At 53.6% G+C, this 19,897-nt stretch overlaps 6 protein-coding genes across 6 annotated transcripts, besides 2 other annotated features; all 6 read left to right on the top strand.

The window, feature by feature from the left end:
• Positions 1-576: 576 nt before the first annotated feature.
• Positions 577-794: a repeat region.
• Positions 795-2,461: 1,667 nt separating this feature from the next.
• LPMP_210750 (hypothetical protein) lies at positions 2,462-3,385 on the top strand (the record flags this gene model as incomplete). Its single annotated transcript, XM_010700561.1, has 1 exon — positions 2,462-3,385. The coding sequence occupies one exon, from the start codon at positions 2,462-2,464 to the stop codon at positions 3,383-3,385; it is 924 nt and encodes a 307-aa protein (XP_010698863.1).
• A 1,065-nt stretch (positions 3,386-4,450) lies between these two features.
• Positions 4,451-4,833: a repeat region.
• A 409-nt stretch (positions 4,834-5,242) lies between these two features.
• Positions 5,243-7,222, top strand: ABCE1 (ABC transporter, putative; the record flags this gene model as incomplete). Its single annotated transcript, XM_010700560.1, has 1 exon — positions 5,243-7,222. The coding sequence occupies one exon, from the start codon at positions 5,243-5,245 to the stop codon at positions 7,220-7,222; it is 1,980 nt and encodes a 659-aa protein (XP_010698862.1).
• Positions 7,223-8,768: 1,546 nt separating this feature from the next.
• Positions 8,769-10,634, top strand: LPMP_210730 (dual specificity protein phosphatase, putative; the record flags this gene model as incomplete). Its single annotated transcript, XM_010700559.1, has 1 exon — positions 8,769-10,634. One exon carries the CDS (start codon positions 8,769-8,771, stop codon positions 10,632-10,634), a length of 1,866 nt encoding a protein of 621 aa, XP_010698861.1.
• A 3,551-nt stretch (positions 10,635-14,185) lies between these two features.
• LPMP_210720 (hypothetical protein) lies at positions 14,186-14,632 on the top strand (the record flags this gene model as incomplete). The annotated part of the gene is made up of 1 exon (XM_010700558.1): positions 14,186-14,632. The coding sequence occupies one exon, from the start codon at positions 14,186-14,188 to the stop codon at positions 14,630-14,632; it is 447 nt and encodes a 148-aa protein (XP_010698860.1).
• Positions 14,633-15,584: 952 nt separating this feature from the next.
• LPMP_210710 (histone deacetylase, putative) lies at positions 15,585-16,883 on the top strand (the record flags this gene model as incomplete). The annotated part of the gene is made up of 1 exon (XM_010700557.1): positions 15,585-16,883. The coding sequence occupies one exon, from the start codon at positions 15,585-15,587 to the stop codon at positions 16,881-16,883; it is 1,299 nt and encodes a 432-aa protein (XP_010698859.1).
• A 1,756-nt stretch (positions 16,884-18,639) lies between these two features.
• Positions 18,640-19,641, top strand: LPMP_210700 (metallo-beta-lactamase family-like protein; the record flags this gene model as incomplete). Its single annotated transcript, XM_010700556.1, has 1 exon — positions 18,640-19,641. The coding sequence occupies one exon, from the start codon at positions 18,640-18,642 to the stop codon at positions 19,639-19,641; it is 1,002 nt and encodes a 333-aa protein (XP_010698858.1).
• Between the last annotated feature and the right edge of the window lie 256 nt (positions 19,642-19,897).

The following is a 19,897-nucleotide window of genomic DNA, read 5'->3' as shown; positions in this document are numbered from 1 at the left end:
TCTTTTCCCTGCGCCTCTCGGTGCGTTTGGTGTGTCGGGGTCCTAAAGCAGCTCCTAAAAGCGCGGATGTTTTTGGAGTATCCGCAATGGGTTGTAACAAGCGGCTGTTTTTTTTCTGCTTTTGGGTGGGGTGGGGTGGGGTCGGGGGCTGCGCGACGGCATCCTTTGCGCAACGCCAAAGAAGTTGGGGAAAGGACTCCTGGCATGAGGTTAGCGCGTCCTTTTGTATTGTTTTACGGTTTGCAAAAAGAAAGTGTGTGTGTGTGGGGGGGGGTCAAAGCTGCGCGCCGCCCTAAAATGGCGTCCCCGTCCGTCCCTTATTCAAAAGGTGACGGGTGCAAGCCTCTCCCGGCCGCGCACCCCGCCTTTTGGGTTGAAGTGGCCTTTGTGACTCGGAAAAATGTCCCGCGAAGGATCTGGCGCGACCCCTTTGGCGGTAAAGGGGGGGGGGCGGCGTTTTTGCTTTGGCGCCGCTTCCTGTCTCTGGTGGCGCGGGTCGCCCCGGTTCGCGGCGCCACGGGGCCGACCCCGGGCGTTCTTTGCAGGGGAAGGGGGGGAAGGGGAGGGCCACCCGCGCCCACCAACGCCAGACCGTCCCTAGCAGCGGCAGGCCCGGGCACGCACGACACTGGGGGCCAGGCCGGCACACTGCCGCTGTCAGTGGTCAGGCTCTGGGCGGCGCTGCGGCGGAGAGGCCTGCGGCGCTGCGGCCGTTGGTGCCATCAGTGTGATGCGCTGTGTCGGCATGACTCGGGCGTGTCGCGCCCGGGTGGCGCGGCGGGCGTGTGGAAGGCTGCGGGGGGGTATTTATACGCCAAGGGCAAATGGTATCTCAGGAAACCCGGAAAAGCAGAAGAGTTTCGGTAATTTCTCAACCTGGCAAAATCGAAGGTTTCTAACAATTGCGGATTTTTGGAGGTGGGGCAAAAAAACGGGGGGGGGTTCGCTCGGTGGGAAAGTGTTAGTAGCGTCTGCGGTGTTGTTTGCGTTTTGCTGTTTGCTCATGTTTTGTTGATGTTGGTGGCGGCTGTGGCTTTGGAGAAAGGGCGCTGGAGTGTTTGCTTCTACTGAGGGAAGCGGTTTCCTCATTGATTTGCTTTTCTTGCTTCACTCGGGCGCTGCGCGCGGCTTTTCTGCTTTTGGGGATGGTCAGGCCAGCCGCTGATCTGAGAGGGGGGAGGGGGGAGGGGGGCTTTGTGAACGCGGCAAGTGTTTGCTGGAAAGCTACCTGTTCGTGAGCGGTAATTGGCTCAATGGGACTGGTTTGGTGATTGGCTGTGATATTTTGCTTTGCTTGCTTGCGTGTGCGTTGGCTTGCTTCAATTCTGAAAGGCATCTGCGTCGCGTTTTGGATCAGGTGTTTGGGTCATTCGGCTGAACGGTCGCTTGGATGTTGTCCCTTTGCGTCAGTGGGTGTGTATTTGCTGGTTTTTGGACAGCGCAGGGAGGGCTTTAGTCGAGCTCTAGACAGACGAAGGGGAGAGGAGATGTTATCGAGAAGCATAGGAGCTTTAGTAAGTGCCAAGGGCTGCAGGTAGCAGTTGCAACTGAACTGTGACTTAAAAATAAAGCGAAGTTCATAAATGTGCGGCCGAGATGCAGCTACTCTTGTGGTTGGTGTACCTATGGTTATGGTCCAAAAAAGCAGGGCAATTATGAGACGTGTGTCGTTTCATCGAGCAAGTGCATCGTCTCCATCGATGAACTCGGGAGTGAAAATGCGGTGCGGCGCTGAGACACCGTTCGTAACCAATGTGTTGATCTTGTCTCAGCTTCTTCCATGAATCGCACATGTACAGGGTAGTGTGATTGACACTGCTCAAAGGTAGCTGAAGAATATCGACTTTGCTGAGCATCCTCCACACTACTTACCCTTTTTTCAGCGGATTTACTAGCCTTCCACTACTTCACATCGCGGTTTGTTTTTCGACCATTTGTCCACCTGTTTACTCAATCGCGAAGGTGACTCTTGGTGGTGGGATTAGAGATGGACTTTCAGTTCATCAATGACTTGGATCTGGTGTTTCCAATCGGCAGTCTAGTGACTGCCGCAGTGATCGCCTTGCTCATTGGAAGATGTATTCCGCTTAAAGGTGTAATGGGCAGCAGCAACACTGAAGGTTCTGGTACAAAGGATATTATACTGGAGTTGAAAAGTTCGCGGTTATAGAGACACTCAAACTGAAGAAAGTAGCTGCTGACTAGCTGAAGAATCAAAAACTGGAGACCAGGATCAAGCACGCAGTCAATCGAACCAGAAAAATAAGGCAGAGAAAGCCATGTGATTCTAGCAACATGGCATCAGTGACAGCAAAAACAGTTCATTTCCCACGAACCGTAGCAATATACTGTCTAAAAGCATGGATTTTCCCTGTGTGCTCTTTATTTTCACTTCTATTTCCCAACTTCTCGGTATGTGGTGGCAAAGGACGACTAGTACTTTATATCACACACATTCACCATGCTCCGTCTCAACATGGACCGCACATCACCACTCTTTTGGGTGAGGAGGCGCTTGTTGTCCTCAACTTCGATGCTTCGTTTTCAACAGAGTGCGGAGGAGCGCGCTAGGGAGGAGGAGCTCCGTCAAAAGGTCCAACAGAGGTATCGTGGAATGCAGATCCCTGAAAGCCTCAGTCATGAATATGGACACTTCTCGACAATGGGCATAAGCGCAAGTGCCACTCAGCAGGCTGCGAGTAACGCTGGAGTGGATGGGTATCAGAGCTTTGGTGGCACTCCTTTCCAGAATCGGCGAAGTGTGGACTGGGTAATACTGTTGACTGGTTGCACCTTGATGTATTTCTCCGGCAAGATCCTCTTTCGTCAGCTCACACGTGGTGTAAATGGACTAGAGATGCCTCTTTGGACGGCGAGTGTAGAGCTACAGGCGAAACACATTCTGTTTGCTGTACAGTTTCAACAAAGTGAACAAGACCAGATGAAGAAGGACTTTGAGGAGGTTCGTCAGATCAACCCTTTTGTGGAGTTTTTCGAGTGGGTGCGGTCGCGCAGACCTGAGTTCTGTTCTGGAAGAAAGTATGGTGCAGATTATGTGATGCATACACTTGTCTCCTCTTTGAGTAGCAGCGACGGGGCTCAGCTGGCCACTGTAGCTCGTACACTGCAGCAGTCGATGGCGCAGAAAAACAATGACTCTCTTCAGCGAGTGGACAACTTTGTAGAACAACTGCGGAGCGCCGGATACCTTTTCCAGGGTATCCGCGGCATGGGCTCGCCTAGCGTGTACACCACTGATTATCCACCTCGACAGGTATATACCCCTCACCGTGAGGTTGGGCAGTGTGGAGAGCAGGAATCTGATCTTACTAGAGCGCTGGACGTGAAGAACGGCGTGGCACACAGCTCTACTCCTTTCGGCTAGGTAAAGTAAGGAATGGATCAGACAGGTGTGGTCTGCTTTCTCTTAACTCAGCGCCCTTTCTATGTTGTTTCCATTCTGCGCAAAATGTGATAGAAGATAGCTATGTTTGTCGTTGGGTGAGCTGCGCCGTTGGTGATGCAGCAGCCCGCTCTTATAACTCTCTCTTGCACACACAAAAGAGTATTGTAGCTTCGGGCGTGATGTAAAGCATTTCGACCAGATAACTTGAGTCAGACCCTCTCTGCGCAGTGTTTTCCCTCAGCTTCCAACACGCTCTCTTTTCTTTCTATTTGCTTTATAGGTTGTCTTTCCCTGTTGCATGCAGTATGTCGCCGGAGTCATGAGGGCAAAAATGGAAGTAAAGGTACCAGGGCCATGGCTGCAGCTATGCCCCGGGTAGCGCATGGCACAGTTGCGAGGCTGAAAGAGTCATTTTTCATTTCATATTCAAGTGAGAGAGGGGCTTCAATACGCTCAGAATTAAACAACTGCGTTCCTTCGTTGTGTCTGATTGACCAGAGAAGGCATTCGACAACTTTTTGAGGGAGTGCAACGTAGATGGAAAAGGGCCTATAGCGCTCGAGCAGTTCTTCATCTTAGCGGAAAAGTTCTTCACGTCTGCTCTCGCCAAACATAAGGCCGAGAAGGATCTTAAGACTGTTGATCCGTGTGCTGTGCTCACTTGACTCTGATGATACCGGTATCGTGGGCTCAGGTGCCTTACGGGAGACAGTGAGAATAAACTATCGCTACCGGAGCAGGTGAACCTCCACCTGAGGTTAGCGCGGAGACGCCATATGAAAAAAGGTTGAGTACAGTATACTATCAGAAACCTGGTTTCCACTAGTATCGACACGTCGTATTTCTAGCGTTTTTTTTTTCGACAATGTTCGGCTGCTGCTTCTTCACAGTCAAAAACGTATCACATTATGAAAGACTAAAGCAACAAGAACAGCACCCACTGCTTTCCCTGAGGGAAATCTCAACTTTGTCCTCTCTGCTTCGAGGCTACTATGCTTTGCGACTGTCAAGGTTTCATGCGTTGATCTGGGGCAGTTTTCCTATCTCTGGTGGCGTGAGACGCCTCTGTTCGTCGTGTCCCAGGGCCAAATGTTCACACTGTATTGGAAGCCAAGCAGCCCCACCCACCCTCGCCAAGTGGCAGGCCGCTTCTGGTGGTGACAGGGCATCAGGTGCCTACAGTGCAGGGGAGGTCCGTGCGGTGTGTCACTGCTGCTGTCGGTGGTCAGGCTCTGGGCGGCGCTGCGGCGGTGGGGTGGGCGGTGTTTGTGACGGGGACTGTGCCCGGATGACGGGGCCGGTGCGCTGCACTAAGACGCTCCCACGGCGGCGTTGCACGACGCGGTGGGCCTGTGGCCGGCCGTGGGCGGGGTGGTGATCCACTCGTGTGTTGTGTGGCGGAGAGCGGACGCGTCGGAAAAAAGGAAGAAAACCTGGTTTTCTATCTGCTTTAGATGATGTCCCCTGTATGGCGTGTGCATTTGCATGGTGGTTTTTCTTTAACATGTGTGAATCCAACGGAGCTGAAAGTCGGTACAGACTATTTCTGTGCTCCTGGCATTGCTTGTGTAAGTTGCCTGGGGGAGCAAATTAGTCTTTCTTTGCCCATGTTCCTAAGTCATGTCAGGTAGGCCGGTTCTCCTCGAGGCTTCAGCTGGTAGCGTCGCGTTGCTTGACAGCCTGTAAGTCGCCTCTGTCTCTTTCGGCTTCCTTTCAGCTGGTCTTGTGGCTACTTTGGATCAACTCTCACGCACAGCGGTGATCTATGTCGTATATTTCCTCTCTTCTTGTCCCATCTCCGAAATACATAAGGAAGGAAGCATATTGTTGATCCTGATGCCGCCGAGGAAGCAGGTCGAGGAGCAATCCCGGCTTACCCGTATTGCAGTGGTGAATTCGGACCGCTGCAAGCCACGCAAGTGTAATCTCGAATGCCATAAGTGCTGCCCTGTTGTGCTGCAAGGTAAGCTGTGCATCGAGGTGAACCACCAAAGTGCCATCTCCAAAATTTCTGAGGAGCTTTGCATCGGTTGCGCTCTGTGCGTAAAGAAGTGCCCCTACGATGCGATTCGTATCATCAACCTCCCCTCTAACCTCGAAAGGGACACCGTGCACCGCTACGGCCCTAACAGCTTTAAGCTGCATCGTCTTCCACTACCTCGTCCCGGGCAGGTGCTTGGCCTTGTTGGCGCGAACGGTACGGGCAAATCGACTGCTCTCTCGATCCTGAAGGGCCGCATCAAGCCGAACCTCGGGCGGTACATGGATGAGCCTGGGTGGGACGATATTCTCAAGTACTTTCGCGGCTCTGAGCACCAGGCGTATTTCCAGCACCTACTAGACGACAAGATGCGCGTTCTTCTGAAACCACAGTACGTGGACAAGGTGCCAAAGACCAATAATGGGGTGGTAGAGACTCTTCTTAGCAAGGCAGACGAGCGTAGTATGAAGGATCACTTCATGGACGTTCTTGATCTCAAAAACGTGGCAGATCGCACCTTGGATAAGCTTTCCGGTGGTGAGCTGCAGCGCTTCACCATCGCTGCTCTCTGCGTGCAGAATGCGCAGGTGTACATGTATGATGAGCCCTCTAGCTACCTCGATGTGCGCCAGCGACTTACCGCTGCCCAGGTCATCCGCTCCATGCTGACCGAGACGAACTACATCATAGTCGTAGAGCATGACTTATCCGTGGTGGACTACATGTCTGATTTCGTCTGTGTGCTGTACGGTGTTCCTGGCATCTACGGTGTCGTGACAATGCCCTACGGTGTGCGCGAGGGTATCAACATCTTCCTTGACGGTTTCGTACCGACGGAGAATCTTCGGTTCCGTGACGAGAGCCTCACATTCCACATAGCAGACGAGATTGAGGAGGGCGTCAGCAAGCGCCGTGCCATGAATGAGTACCCGGCCATGACCAAGAGCCTAGGCTCTTTCAGCTTATCTGTAGATGCCGGGGCCTTCTCTGACTCTGAGATTTTGGTGCTTCTGGGCGAGAACGGTTGTGGAAAGACCACTTTCATTCGTATGCTTGCTGGCCATGTGAAGCCGGACAACGACGTTGAGGTGCCGAAGCTGTCCATCAGTTACAAGCCCCAGAAGATTGCGCCAAAGTTCCAGGGCACGGTGCGTGACCTTCTTCAGACGAAGATCTACGAAATGTACTGCCATCCACAGTTCCAGACGGATGTGCTGAAACCGCTCACGATTGAGGAGCTTCTGGACCAGGAAGTGCAGAACCTCTCCGGTGGCCAGCTCCAGCGCGTCGGTCTGTGCATTGCCCTGGGGACACCGGCCAACATCTACCTCATTGATGAGCCTAGTGCGTACCTTGACTCTGACCAGCGTATCATCGCCTCCCGCGTGATCAAGCGCTTCATCCTGAACAGCAAGCGCACGGCATTCATCGTGGAGCACGACTTTATCATGGCCACATATCTGGCCGACAAAGTTATCGTGTACGACGGTACACCTGCCGTGAACTGCACAGCACGGATGCCGTGTGGCCTCCTCGAAGGCATGAACAAGTTCCTCAAGAGCCTCAACATCACCTTCCGCCGTGACCCCACGAACTTCCGACCTCGCATCAACAAGCTGGACTCCGTCAAGGACCGCGATCAGAAGACTTCGGGCAACTACTTCTACATGACGGAGAAGACGGAGGAGCCGAAGGGGAAGAAGGCACCGCAGAAGGACGGAGCCGACTCAGATGACGACGGTTCTGACGAGAAGCCGGCGCCAAAGAAGCACCAGAGCCAGTTCCACAACGACGACAGCACGGATGGGAAGGCGAAGAAGGCCCACAAGAAGTAGGGAGGCCTCTGCTGCCAACTGTGCATGTGTATGTATAATACACGTCCGCCTTGATAAGCAAGAGAGAAAAAATGCGATGTGTGTGAGGGGACTGACGTTGTCTTTTGTTTTCTTCCTCTCTCTTTCGTCTTGCTCTTCCTCCTATATGATGCATTCTCCTCTTTGTTCTTATTTTCTTCACACCTTTCACCTTAATCCGCTCTTTTGCTTCTCGGGGTTTCCATCTCTCTTCTCTCTTCGTCTTTTCGTCTTTTTACCTACCACATTTCTCTTTCACCCCTGCTTCGTCCTAGTGCCCCCCCCCCTCCCCCCGGACCTCTGTTGTCCTTTCTTTTATGTGTTGGTTCTCAAAGACGGGGAAATCCAGTGGGAGGGTGGGAGGGGGGGGGAGTACATGTGATTGCAGAGCACGAGGAATGGATATGAAGCAGCCTTGAGGTGGCGTTGGAACAATGACGACAAAGACAGCGCGGGTGCTACGAAAAAAACAAGGGGGCATTTCACACTTGCTTTCCAGCAAGCAAGAAAAAAAAAGAGACTTAGCTCCTTGCACTTGTGCGGAGGATAACGTACAGGGCTAAAGGAATAAACAGACAAAAAATGTGCAATGCACAAGAGAGCGACGGAGAGGAGGACACAGTAATTCCTAGGTGTTGCTCTCTTCTCTGAAGAAAGCAGGAGGGAGCAGAAGAGAACCACCAAAAAGCAAGTACGCAACTTAGCCTATTAACGCTAGTGTAACTAAGCAAAATGCACGAAAGAAGTAACCGCGAAAAATTGTGACGGAAGCGCTGGTACACCTTCTGTGTTGAAGAAGACGAATAAACAAATGCATTCGTGGTGGTGTTTGCATACCTAGGTGTGAATGTTGTGTGGGTCTGTCACGTACTGTCGTTCACCGAGTTGTTGGAACGACATCAAGCCCGTGCTGAATCGAATGCCTACCACGACGCATCCCCATTAAGATGCCATGTCCACCATCCAGTTCAACTCGCTAGGGCTTCATGGCGATTACAATCAAGGTTGACGTTTCCCATCTTGGTCCCCTGGCTAAACAGTCGTGCAACACGCTCTTTTTCTGTGTCTATGCATTCAATCTCTTTTGCTGCTTCCCTTCTCTCCTCCTCCTTTCTTGGTTTCTCTTCTCGTATCTCCGCCATCCTCTACTGTTGCCACAACGTACGTTGCTGGAAAAGAAGAGAAAGCGCACCCTACGCACACAAAAAACACAAACACACAGGAATACCTAGAGCTGGGCTCTGCGACTTTGTACAGGTTGAGTGAGGCTGTGATCAAAGTACTGCGTGCTTTTCCTTCTTTTTTTTTTCTTTCTTTTTCATCCCCTCCTTTTGTGCAAAGTGCCACTCTATCGAGGTGGCTACTCGCTGCAACTCTCGCGTTTGTCGGCTTACCTGCTCTTGCTTGCTCTCCTCATCTCTCATTGTTTTCCTTTTATGCTGGGGTGGGTGGGATGCCTATCAACTAAAAGGTGAGGGTAATTGGATACATTCGGTAGGTCTTATTCCAGGAACGAGGCAGGCACGAGATGGACGATTTGGTTGCTGTGCGCATCAAAGATGGCATCTTTGCCGGCAACGCCGGCGCTGCGGCCGACAAGACGCTTTTGATTATGAATAAGATCACTCACATTATTAATTGCGCCGGCGCTGAGGTCGCCGACTTTTTCCTCGGCGATCCAGGTTTCAGCTATCTTTCCTTCCCCTGGAAGGACGCTGCCGGTTCGGTGTGCACCACCATCCTTTTCGATGCCGCGGATGACAATATTCACCGCACGATCGAGTTCATTGATGTGGCTCTTGCAGCCGGCGAATGTGTGCTGGTGCACAGCGTTTACGGCAACTCGCGCAGCCCTGCGCTTATCGCAGCATACATGATTATGAAGTATGGATGGAAGCTAGAGAGCGCACTCCTGTTCTTGAAAATGGCGCACCCCGATTCCGATATCAAGCCCCACTTCCAGCGGCAGCTGCGGCAGTTTGCGAAGCGCCACAGTGTGGACCATGATATTTTTGCTCAGAACGTAGACGACAGTCATTTCGGCCTCGATAACGACCAGTGGATGCTGCGCAACACCCTCCTCAACGGATTATTGTACAGAGACCAGATGCTGAATGGGCTTTATCGCCAGTGCGCTGACAAGGTGGACGTGGGCAATCCAGTGAACGGCAAGACAACAAAAGCGCGTATTACCTTCGTGGACACCAAGAAGGGCACCGATGCGGACTCCCAGACCACGTGCCCTGTTGTGAACCGTGCGGGATCATTCTCAGCGGATCCGTTCTCAGCGCAGCCCGGTAGCTTTCTGGGCTTGCGCGGCCACACGATTTTGCGCACTGGCCGTCGCTTACCGAGTATTCTGAGCAGGACTACGTCTCCCTGCTCTCATCGGTTGGAGTCTGATCCGTGTACGTGCCCCAAGGGGCGTCAGGCTCTTTCGATAGTTCACAGTGGGACGACAGAGACGAGTACATTGGCATCGACCAAAGCTGTGGAGCGGGCCCCAGCACTGCGAGTAGCGGTGCCAGGCTCCAGCACGCACAGCTCGCTTTCTCGCCTTGAGGACAAGTCCACTAAAGGTCGGGATGGGGACGGAAGCTCCGCACCGCCCCAGCCGCAACAATCGTCTGTGGAGTCGGTCCGCTCTATCGACTATGCGCGACTGGCACCGCCGACGCAGCTGCGCTCGCCGTTTGCCACGCTCGGGTCTAGCCACAAGTACCGCAATGGGTCCCCGCTGCCGCTGGGGAAGGATAAAAAAGCTACCACCAAAGAGGGTCACACACGGATACAGTCATCGCCTTTCAGTCGCCCTGTCAACACTATCTCGGTGAGTTCCATCTCCATCCCGATATCTGCGTGGGCCGGCAGCTCTTTCGGGCTCAACAGCCCCTTGTCTGTACGAAGCACCCCCCGCACGAATAGCCCCTTTGGCCGGAATAAGCCAGGTCGTGATGTGGTGAGTCGACCGTCGGCGGCAAACTATCGCAAAATCGCGCCGTATCGCTCCACTGCTGTCCCTCGTACCCCCACGGAGCCTAGCTACCGTGTCTCATGGTCTGCGAGCCAGTCGCCGTTGCGCCAGAGCGTCGAGCGTGCGACAGGCTCGCGAAGTGGCAGCCGACGCCGCGCCATGTCGCCTGTCCACATGACCGCAAGGGGGTCGCCAAGGGGTGGGAGGAGTCAATCAGGCACAGAGGACAAGCCACGTTCCCGCACTCGCTCTCCCAAGGTACAGAGGTACCAAGATCCCAGCACTGGCACACTGAACACCACCTTTTTGAGTTATGACACCAACGGCATGGGTGGCGAGGCAAACGGGACGGGCTTGAAAAACACGGCAACGGTGCGACGTCAGCCTCCGTCGGTGATTACGTCGAGAAGGTTGGCTTAATTTGCACAGTCTCGCTACGTGTGTCCTTCCACCGAAGCTGAAGTTTCTCACGTGCTTTTCTCTTCCCCTGTGTATGCGCAAGTGTGTTTTCGAGTTCCGGCGGAGGTGCCTTTATCCACTGCCAGTTTTTTTTTCTTATTTTCGCTCCGCTCGTGCGTTTGTTGGCGATGTGCTTCGTGACACATCCACAGACTGGCCACAAGCACAAAAGAGGAAGAACATAGTGGACACTGGCGCACGAGTCCCACGGCCCGTCGCCTTGTCCGTTCTTTCATCTGCATTTTTGTTTTCATTGTGTGTTTCGGGCTGTGACTTTGTATCGCTTTAGAGGTGTTGCTGCCGTTGCCGTTGCCGGGTCTCTGCGCGTGTGCGTTAGAGACGAAAAAAAGGCGCCTTTTCCCTTGCCTTCGTAAGAGAAGCAGATTTGATCGATGGAAGAGCATTCAGCACTGCCCCACCCAACCCCTCCCACCCCCTGCACACCCACACACACAACCCTACTACGTTTGCAGGCTACATAGTACGTATCGATTGATTGTCTTCCACCGTTTTACGTGTCTTTGTGGTGTACGTTCTTGCGTTTTTTTTTCTGTGTAACACCTTTGGCGGACACCTTACTGTTGCTTTGTGCCTCGTGTGTGTTTGTATGACTGTGCGTGGGGGATGTGCTTCCTGCACTGAGAGGGGGAGGCGGGCATTCGTTAGAAGAGACGAAGACAGGAACGTGTGCGATGAGTACAAGGGCAGAGGTAAGGGGGATGACGAATGAGGGAGAGGCGGGAGAGGATGAGTAAAAAGAAGGGAGATGCTTACGACCCGACCGGGGGGGGGTGCCCCTCCAACACACTTCGCTGCTTCTCTTTTCGTTCCCCTCTATTATCCTCTTTCTGCTTATCCCTCTCTCTCTCTTGGCTTCTTCGGCTTTTCTTTTGGACTCTGGGTAGCTTTTTCCTCTTTGTAGTTTCTCTTGGCGCGCTCTGCTGCGTGTAGGGTGTGTGTGTGCAGTGATTCTGCTTGTTTGTTGGCGACAGCGCATTGCTACCCCCCTTTCCCACCCCGCTGTCGTTCACATTCGAGGAGAGTGCCTGATCCATGTGCTCTCCAGGCCTTGTTCCTTCTTTCTGCATTCCGTTTCTCTGCCGTGAGCCTCTGGCATGCTCGCGTGCCCGTGCCTGTGTCCCTCGTTATGCGTGTGATTTTGTGTGTGCGTGTGTTTGCCTTTACGCTTCCGCTTTTCCTTTTTTTTTTTCATTTTCTTGAGATGTCGAAAAGAGTTGGGCAGATTAGGAGACAATTGACGGACAGAAGTTCGAGTGGGTCGGCGTGTCCCCTCCCCCCTTTATTCAATTTCTTCCCCCTCTTTGTTTGCAGAGAGTGTGCTGAAGCGCTAGACGTGTTGAGTAAGGACCCCGACTAGTCCTCTCTTTTTTTTTTTGGGGAGTCACGCAGAGGCTTGTGTCGGATGTCGTACCTCGTTCTCTATTGTGTGTTCCTCATTTGTGATGGCAGCGCAGGATGACGGTGGTGAAGAGGTCGAGCGACACAACCTCTGTTTCACACACTACAGAAAAAAAAGGCGGAGGGAGTCTGTGTACCACGTGTACTGGCCGCCACCACCGCAACGCGCACCCACGAAAACACCCTACACAAAGCGTGTTTCAAGGCTCCCCCTCTTTGATACTTTTATTCATACGTATGTGTATGTATAGGTATGAATATAGATATATGAGATGTGATACCACTGGTGATGAAGCCGCCGACACCTAGACTCACAGAAAAAGATCCTCCCCCACCCCCCCACACACATGCACTCACTTCGTCCTACAAGAGTCCCCTTTCCCCTATTTTTCTCTTTTCTGCTCTCAACTTCATATTAAGTGGTCTTTGCTCTTAGATTAAACTGTACGCTGTCTCACAGTCTTTTCTCTGTTCTCTACGAAGTCTTTGCTTCGATGGTCGCTTTCCCTTTTTTCGTCATGTGCACGGGTATGTGGCTTTCATCCATCCCTGCATGAAAGCCACCGTGACTACTCTACACATACATGTGGCGGACGCTTCCTCTTTCCGACTTATGATGGAAAAGGAAAGGGGCACTGAGACGAAGGAAAGAAAGCAAGGGACAGCAACTTAGAGACCTAACGAACGCATATGGGTGATAGGGGCTGAATGGGAGGGGGAGGGGACGACGTTGGAGTGACCACGAGGGGGCACGTAGTGAATGCCGCCACCGCCCGGGAGTATTTGCTACGTGTTGTCTGCTGTCTCTTTTTCTTCTCGCGCTCTCGCTTTTGCTCTCCCTTTCCTGCGCATGCGACCAGAGTGCACACTTCTACTCCCCGGTTCACGCTCCTCCCCAATTCGCAGCCTGCTTCCCTTCCCCACCCCTCCTCCCTCTCTCCGCGTCTTTTGTCTCGCCCCTTGCCCTCGTTCTTCCCTCCCTCAGTGTAAAATTACCACTCTGTTTCTCAATGATTTCGTTCCTGTTTTGCGATTTTCGTTTCGGTTCACTTGTTGTCTTCCGAATGTTCTCTCTGTTACCCCCATCGTTTTCCTTTCTGGTTACCCCTTTCGGAGTTTGAATTGTTTCTGTGCTTTTTTCTGGATTGTATTTTGTTTAGTTCCGCTTTGGTTTCCTTGTTCGTCCTAAGTGTGAGCCCTGTCTTCTACGATTTACCCCTCTCGTGTTTCCGTTCGGCATGCAACTCTCTATGCCTCTCTTCCTCTTTGTGTGTGCGTTTGTGTGTTTGTCGGACTCTCTCAGAGGGAGAGAGTATTCGTGCTTGGGTGTTGTTGGGCGTGTCTTCTTGGTTGCTCTGTCCGAGTGCAGACATGGTGTGTATCTCCCTGCGTGTGTGTGTGTGTTTGTTTGATTGTTTCTTTTCTGTGCTACCCCCTGAACAGGACAGACACAAAAACACAAATCAAAAGGGCAGCGATCGAAGGTGACGGTGTCATTTGCCTCATCAACTTTGGTCAGCACGCTTTCTTTGGACACCTGGTGCTTGTGCCGGTGATAGGTATTATTCCCACATGAGCCCATTTGCCTCCCCCCTCCCCCTTGCGGATGCGGACGATACTCCCAGTGAGCAAGTCTGTATTTGACAGACCTAGACTAACCCTCTGCGCACATAGCAGCAGCCACTACCAAAACTCAATAGCGTTGTACTTCTACCACATACTCCTTCGCTTGGGCTATCAATGATGCCAAACGCTGGTACGCACCTCTGATTATACTCGCGACCCACATACACACACACCCACACACACAAATGCACATACACGTACACATATAACTACACCACGAGTTGTAGAAGGCTGTCGCTGCATCCTATCACCCACACCGACCCCACACAAATCCACACGCCAACGCAGATCTGTGACGTTGTTGTGCGGTTGCCTGAGTGTGTCTGGGTGTCTTCGACGGTAAAACAACTCGCTTCGGTAACTCCTTCCTCTACCTTGACGAGGTGATTCTCTCTCTTGGAGGGAGTCAGGCGGTCGGTTACTCGCCCAGACCGCCTAAGCCGTCTCTCTTTTTTCTTTCGGCAAACATGTCCTACAATGGTCGCAAGCTGAAGTACTTTGTAGATGACTCGGATGGGTGGCTTCGCCGGAACCAGCAGGTGGCCGAGCAGTTTGTAATGGCTGAAGACGATAGGGAGAGAAAGGAGATGCTGAGCCTAATGGCACCGCAGGTCCACTTTGCGAGCTTCTGGGGTGTAGTGCGTGGGCTGCCAGCGGTAGTAGCGCTGCAGGCACAGGAGAACGAGCATCTGCGCATCACGTGGACCTCTGGGCTGCAACCTTTGACATCCCGCACATTTGCTCGTAACGGGTATGTGCATGTCCTTGACAGAGAGCGTATGGTGGCCATCCCCATTCTCGGGCCGTGGATCTCTTCCTTTTTCCAGAGGCCGGTACAAGAGCTGCTTGTTGTTCGGGAAGGCCGCGTGGTGTTCCGTAGTATGGGCTATGTCTGGGATATCGGCAAGCATTAGAGAGATAGAGGGAGATGAAGGGAGCGAGAGAGGTAGTGAGTGAGTATCACGCCCCATCAGCCAGTACACTTCTGTGCTGTTTTTCTTTCTGTTGCGGAGAGCATCGCCACGCGGGAGTGGGCTAGCAGCGTATGTCTGACCCTCCTCCCCTCACTTTTTCCCACCCATCCATCCTTCTTGATTCTTTGGCTGATCTACTCTGCTCTTTCTCTTCTGTTGCTATGACAGCGCTTTTGCGCGTGGATGGTATGGCACCGCCAGCAAGTGTGAACATCACAGGTCTCGAAGCGAAGAAGAAACAATGAAAACTAACAGTCACGTTTGTACACTCGTACTCACGCGAGCGAGGTTGGTTGGTGAGAGGGAGTGGGGTGAGGGGCCTGTATGGTCCCTCGCCTTACAAACGCTTGCGTATCGCGCCGCTATGAACACGCCAGGACTTCTTTCTTCCACCGTTGCGTAATGATGGGACAGCGTAGTTATCGCCGTGTCTAGTACGATGTGAGAGACTTATGTTAACAAGAGTGTAGCCTCTTCTCTGTGCACTTATGTGGGAAAGGCAGGGCCGTGCGGCTTGTTTCTATATTGACGCCAGCGTGTGTGTGGAGGTGCTGCTGCTGCTGCTGTCAATGCACTTCTATCTCCCTTTCTTTCGCCTCTCAATCTTCTCCCACTCTGGGGGACGTGAGCCATCAAGTCAGCTGTAGAGGGAGGGACAATCTCACCCTCTTGCGTTCTTTCTCCGAAGGCTGTGTATGGCACCGTACAGGAGCTGACGCCTCCGGGTCTCGTGCCAAAGGAGGGGGAGGGGCTCTGCCTTTCTGTTTGTTTGCCTCATCCTCCCTCTCCCCCTTCTCCATCATTGAGAAGAGGGTCGGCGTTCGCTTTTTTTTTTCCGTCTTAACGGGTACGAGGGGTGTGGAGGGGGGGGTGGCTGGGGAGGGACACCCCCATGCACGCCTTGCACAAGGATGGTGCCGAGGCATCACTTTTGAATAGCGAAAGCCGCGGCCGCGTGGCGTTGATCGACACCTCCGCCTACGCCTCCGACATGAACATTTCTGCCTTTGTGCCGCAGCATGCGATGAAGCCGTATCGGGTGCTTGCGGCGATGGAGATAGTGCGGAAGCTCAAGATCGATGCTCACTGCCGCACTGTTGTGCCGCCTCTGGTGAAGGTAGAGGAGCTGATGGCATACCATACCGATACCTACCTGGCGAACCTCGGGGTGCATAGCTGCCGCAGCTGGCTGTGGAATGCGGAGACGTCGAAAGTGTTCTTCTCTGGAGATTGTCCTCCGGTCGAGGGGCTGATGGAGCACTCCATTGCTACAGCCAGCGGGACGTTGATGGGGGCGGTGCTGCTGAACAGCGGCCAGGTCGATGTGGCGGTGCACTGGGGTGGTGGGATGCATCACTCAAAGTGCGGTGAGTGCTCCGGGTTCTGCTACGTGAACGACATTGTGCTCGGCATTCTCGAGCTTCTGAAGTGCCATGACCGGGTGCTGTACATTGACATCGACATGCACCACGGCGACGGCGTGGATGAGGCCTTCTGCAGGAGCGATCGCATCTTTACACTGTCACTGCACAAGTTCGGAGAAAGCTTTTTCCCCGGGACGGGGCATCCGCGCGACGTCGGCTACGGTCGTGGACGCTACTACAGTATGAACCTGGCTGTATGGGACGGCATCACTGACTTCTTCTACCTTGGTCTATTCAAGCATGCACTGCATTCCATTGTCCGTCGCTACTCACCAGATGTGATTGTGCTTCAGTGCGGCGCCGACTCGCTCGCTGGTGATCGCCTCGGCCTGCTCAACCTGTCGTCCTTCGGTCATGGGCAGTGCGTGCAGGCGGTGCGTGATCTCGGTATCCCGATGCTGGCGCTCGGCGGGGGCGGCTACACGATTCGCAACGTCGCAAAGCTGTGGGCGTATGAGACCAGTATCTTGACTGGCCACCCGCTGCCGCTGAACACGGTACTTCCAGTTGCCGAGATGCCACTGAGCGGGTGGCTCTTTCAGGACTCGCCCTTGCTGATTGTCGCGCAGGACCGCAGCAATCATGTCTTACCAGGGCTTCACTGTCAGCGTGCGTACCAGATGATGATGGAGCAAATCGACCGCCACGTGCCGCATATTGAACCTCATCCACGACTGCAGAAAGCTGCCGCCGCCACAGCAGTCGCAGGAGGAGAGGAGAAGCAGGAGGAGGACGGCACGGCAGCCATCACAGGCGTCAGGAGATAGTAAATCTGAAAAGGAGCCAGGGAGGATGGGCGGCACAGAGCGCCTACACTCGAGAGCTGTTTACACTCACCACCGCCAGGGCACATAGACGACTTCGGGAATGAATGATGTGGCGCTCGGATCATAGATATCTTGCTGTCTCAAGGCACCGGGACGCGAAGAAAGTTGGAAAGCCAAAAGGAAGTGACTGGTGGCTGACAGGATTACATAGAAAGCCGCAAGTACCACAGTCGTTGCCAAACCTGCCAGGGGGTGCGGAGTGCCAGACGGGAGGGGGGGGATGTCCTCTGTAGAGGGCTGAGGTGTGTTTAGGTGGTGGTTAATCTGCCCTTCGGTCGCTTGCTTGTTTGCATGCGCTTATCTGCACTCGACATGCGTTCTTTTTGTTGTTGTTGTTGTCAGTGGCGCGCTGGTTCTGTCAAACTCCCAAGCGCAGCAAGCCTTCCTCCTTCGATGGAGATGCCCACCTTTTATCTTTTCCCTCCCCTTCCCCCCTTTTCAAAGTTGATACTTGTAACTAGCGTAACCGGCTGGGCACCTACCTAGATACGCACTTACCTCCCCCCTTGCGGCCTTCGTACTCGTCCAGTCTGCACCCACTCCCATCACTGCGACCTTCTTCCTCACCTCTCGTTTCTCCGTCTCGGGACTACGCCATCACAAAGAACTGCGAGGCAAGTGCTCAGGCGCCCGTCAGTGAGTGGCAGGCTAACCAAAGAGAGCAATCCTCCGTCATCCGGGTAATTCAGTGCGAAATAATAAACAAAGAAGCAGAGCTGCATACGCACGCATGCACACTTACATATCTCTCTCTCTCTCACGTCTTGCTCGAAGCAGACCATGTACAAGAAGAGAGCAACAACATCAGAGCTGACGCTCTTCTCTCTTTGTTGTTCTCCCGTTATCCACACTGCTCTTCCTCCCTACTACTTTCGCCCTTTCCTCCTCCTCCTCCTCCTTCTGTCACCCTACTCCCACACCTCTTTCCTATCTTTTCTGTTTCTCTTTTGCTTTTGCATCTGCCGATTCCTTTCACCCTCTCCTCCTACACCTCTTGTCTGCTAAGGAGTATCAAGAGGGAGAGAGAGGGAGAGAGGATTGCCTCAGCCTGCTCCCCCCTCCCCTCCCTGTTGCGTTTTTATTAGTTACGAAGAAGAAAACGAGCAACTCAGCCCAGGGGTGCTCAACACCGTCACCGCCTTTCTCTCTTCCCTCGTTTGTTTTTGTTCTCCTTTCAAGTCTACCGAGTCAGCCCTTGCGCCGCCTCTCTGCCATTTATCCCCCTCCTACCTTCGTTTTCACTTCTGGTGGTAAGCTAGCTTCCAGGTGACCCTCAGACTACTTCGTGCGTGAGGACGTGTCTCTTCCCCCCCTCTCTGTCTTCTCCGTTGCATGGCTGTGCGTGAGCGGCTCTCCATTTTTTTTCTCGTCTATCTCTTTCCCTCCGCTTTCATATATCGCTCTGTCTGTTTCTCTGTCCCTGTCACTCGTTCAGTTACCACACGTCTCTCTCCACCTACGCAGGAATCTTGTGTTTCCCCCCTCTTCTGCCTGCTTGTCTTGGCATTCTTTCCACTTTGCTCACCTTCTTCGTTCTTTGTTTTGCACATGTTGGTATCCACGTCTGTTTCTCTTCCTCCTTCCCTCTCTCTGTGTGTCGTGGCTGCCAGCTGAGCGATCGTCTCCCTTTTTGCCTCTTCGTTGCTTCTCTCTTCACCCCCCCTCTTTGTAGTCGGCTACCTTCCCGCAAGCAACAATGCACGCTGGGACTGGCGCCGAGGTCGCCATGCCGGTCATCGCGACGCTGTCGAGCCGTGTCGTGCGCATCATGGGGCTCAACCCGGGCTACATGACGCTGCAAGGAAGCAACACGTACCTCGTCGGCACTGGACAGGAGCGGCTGCTGATCGACTCCGGTGAAGGTGTGGAGGGCTACGGGGACCTTTTGCAAAAGGCGGTCGTCCAGGAATCGACTCGACTCGGCAGACCAGTTCTCATTTCAAAGCTGCTGCTCACTCACTGGCACGGGGACCACATCGGTGGAGTGGAAACGGTGCGTCGCATCTTCCCACAAGTGCAGCTACTGAAGCAGCCATCGCAGTACGTCCCCACCAGGGTGGATGCCTTGTGCCAAGTCCCACCCGAGGTTGTCAAGGTGGAAGGCGCCACCCTACAGCTGGTTCACACGCCCGGACACACCGATGACCATCTGTGCGCATTTTTGCAGGAGGAGGGCGCGCTTTTTACGAGTGACACTGTCCTGGGCACCGGGACGTCTGTGTTTTCCAGCTTCAAGGACTACATGAACTCCTTGCACGTGCTCAAGAGGATAAAGCCAAAGCGACTCTACCCGGCGCATGGCCCTGTCGTCGAGGACGGCACCGCGCGGATCGAGGAGATTATCCAGCACCGAAACATGCGTGAGGAGCAGATTCTTCAGGTGTTGTGCGAGCGCACCCACGAGTCCTCTGCTCCGGATCACGACAAGGGCCTCAGTATTCGAGAATTGGTCGATACCATCTACACTACCACTCCTGATGCGCTGAGGACTGCCGCTGGCATAAACGTCTTCCATCACCTGAAGAAGCTGCTGAGCGAAGGAAGGGTGATGGTGCGATACGTGCCTGAGGATCTCGTCTACTTCTTGAAGGATGTCACGGACTACACAGCCTTCGGAGAAGGGGCAGATGACAGTGTGAAGGTGATGGAGCGCATCTTGACAGAGCTCCGCGTAGCAACTGCAGGGGTTTCTTCCTGAGCGTCATAATCTCACGTCTCTGCAACCGCACGCGCGTAGATGATGAGCAGCAGAGTCTCCCTTTCTCTCCTTCTCTCCATCTCTCTCGCATTTACAAGCCACCGGTGCGCATGACACCCTGAGCAGATGGGGAGCGTTAGCAGGCCTTTGCTCATCCAGTTGGTGGTTTGCTTCTCTCCCTCTTGCTGCTTTCTCGTTTTTCTCTCTCTGCCCTGCGTCGATGGGCACTCTCAGCCCCCCTCCCCCTCCTCCCCCC

Source organism: Leishmania panamensis (assembly GCF_000755165.1).
Source record: "Leishmania panamensis strain MHOM/PA/94/PSC-1 chromosome 21 sequence".
Classification (NCBI taxonomy): Eukaryota; Euglenozoa; class Kinetoplastea; order Trypanosomatida; family Trypanosomatidae; genus Leishmania; species Leishmania panamensis.
This window is presented reverse-complemented; position numbering and strand designations above follow the sequence as displayed.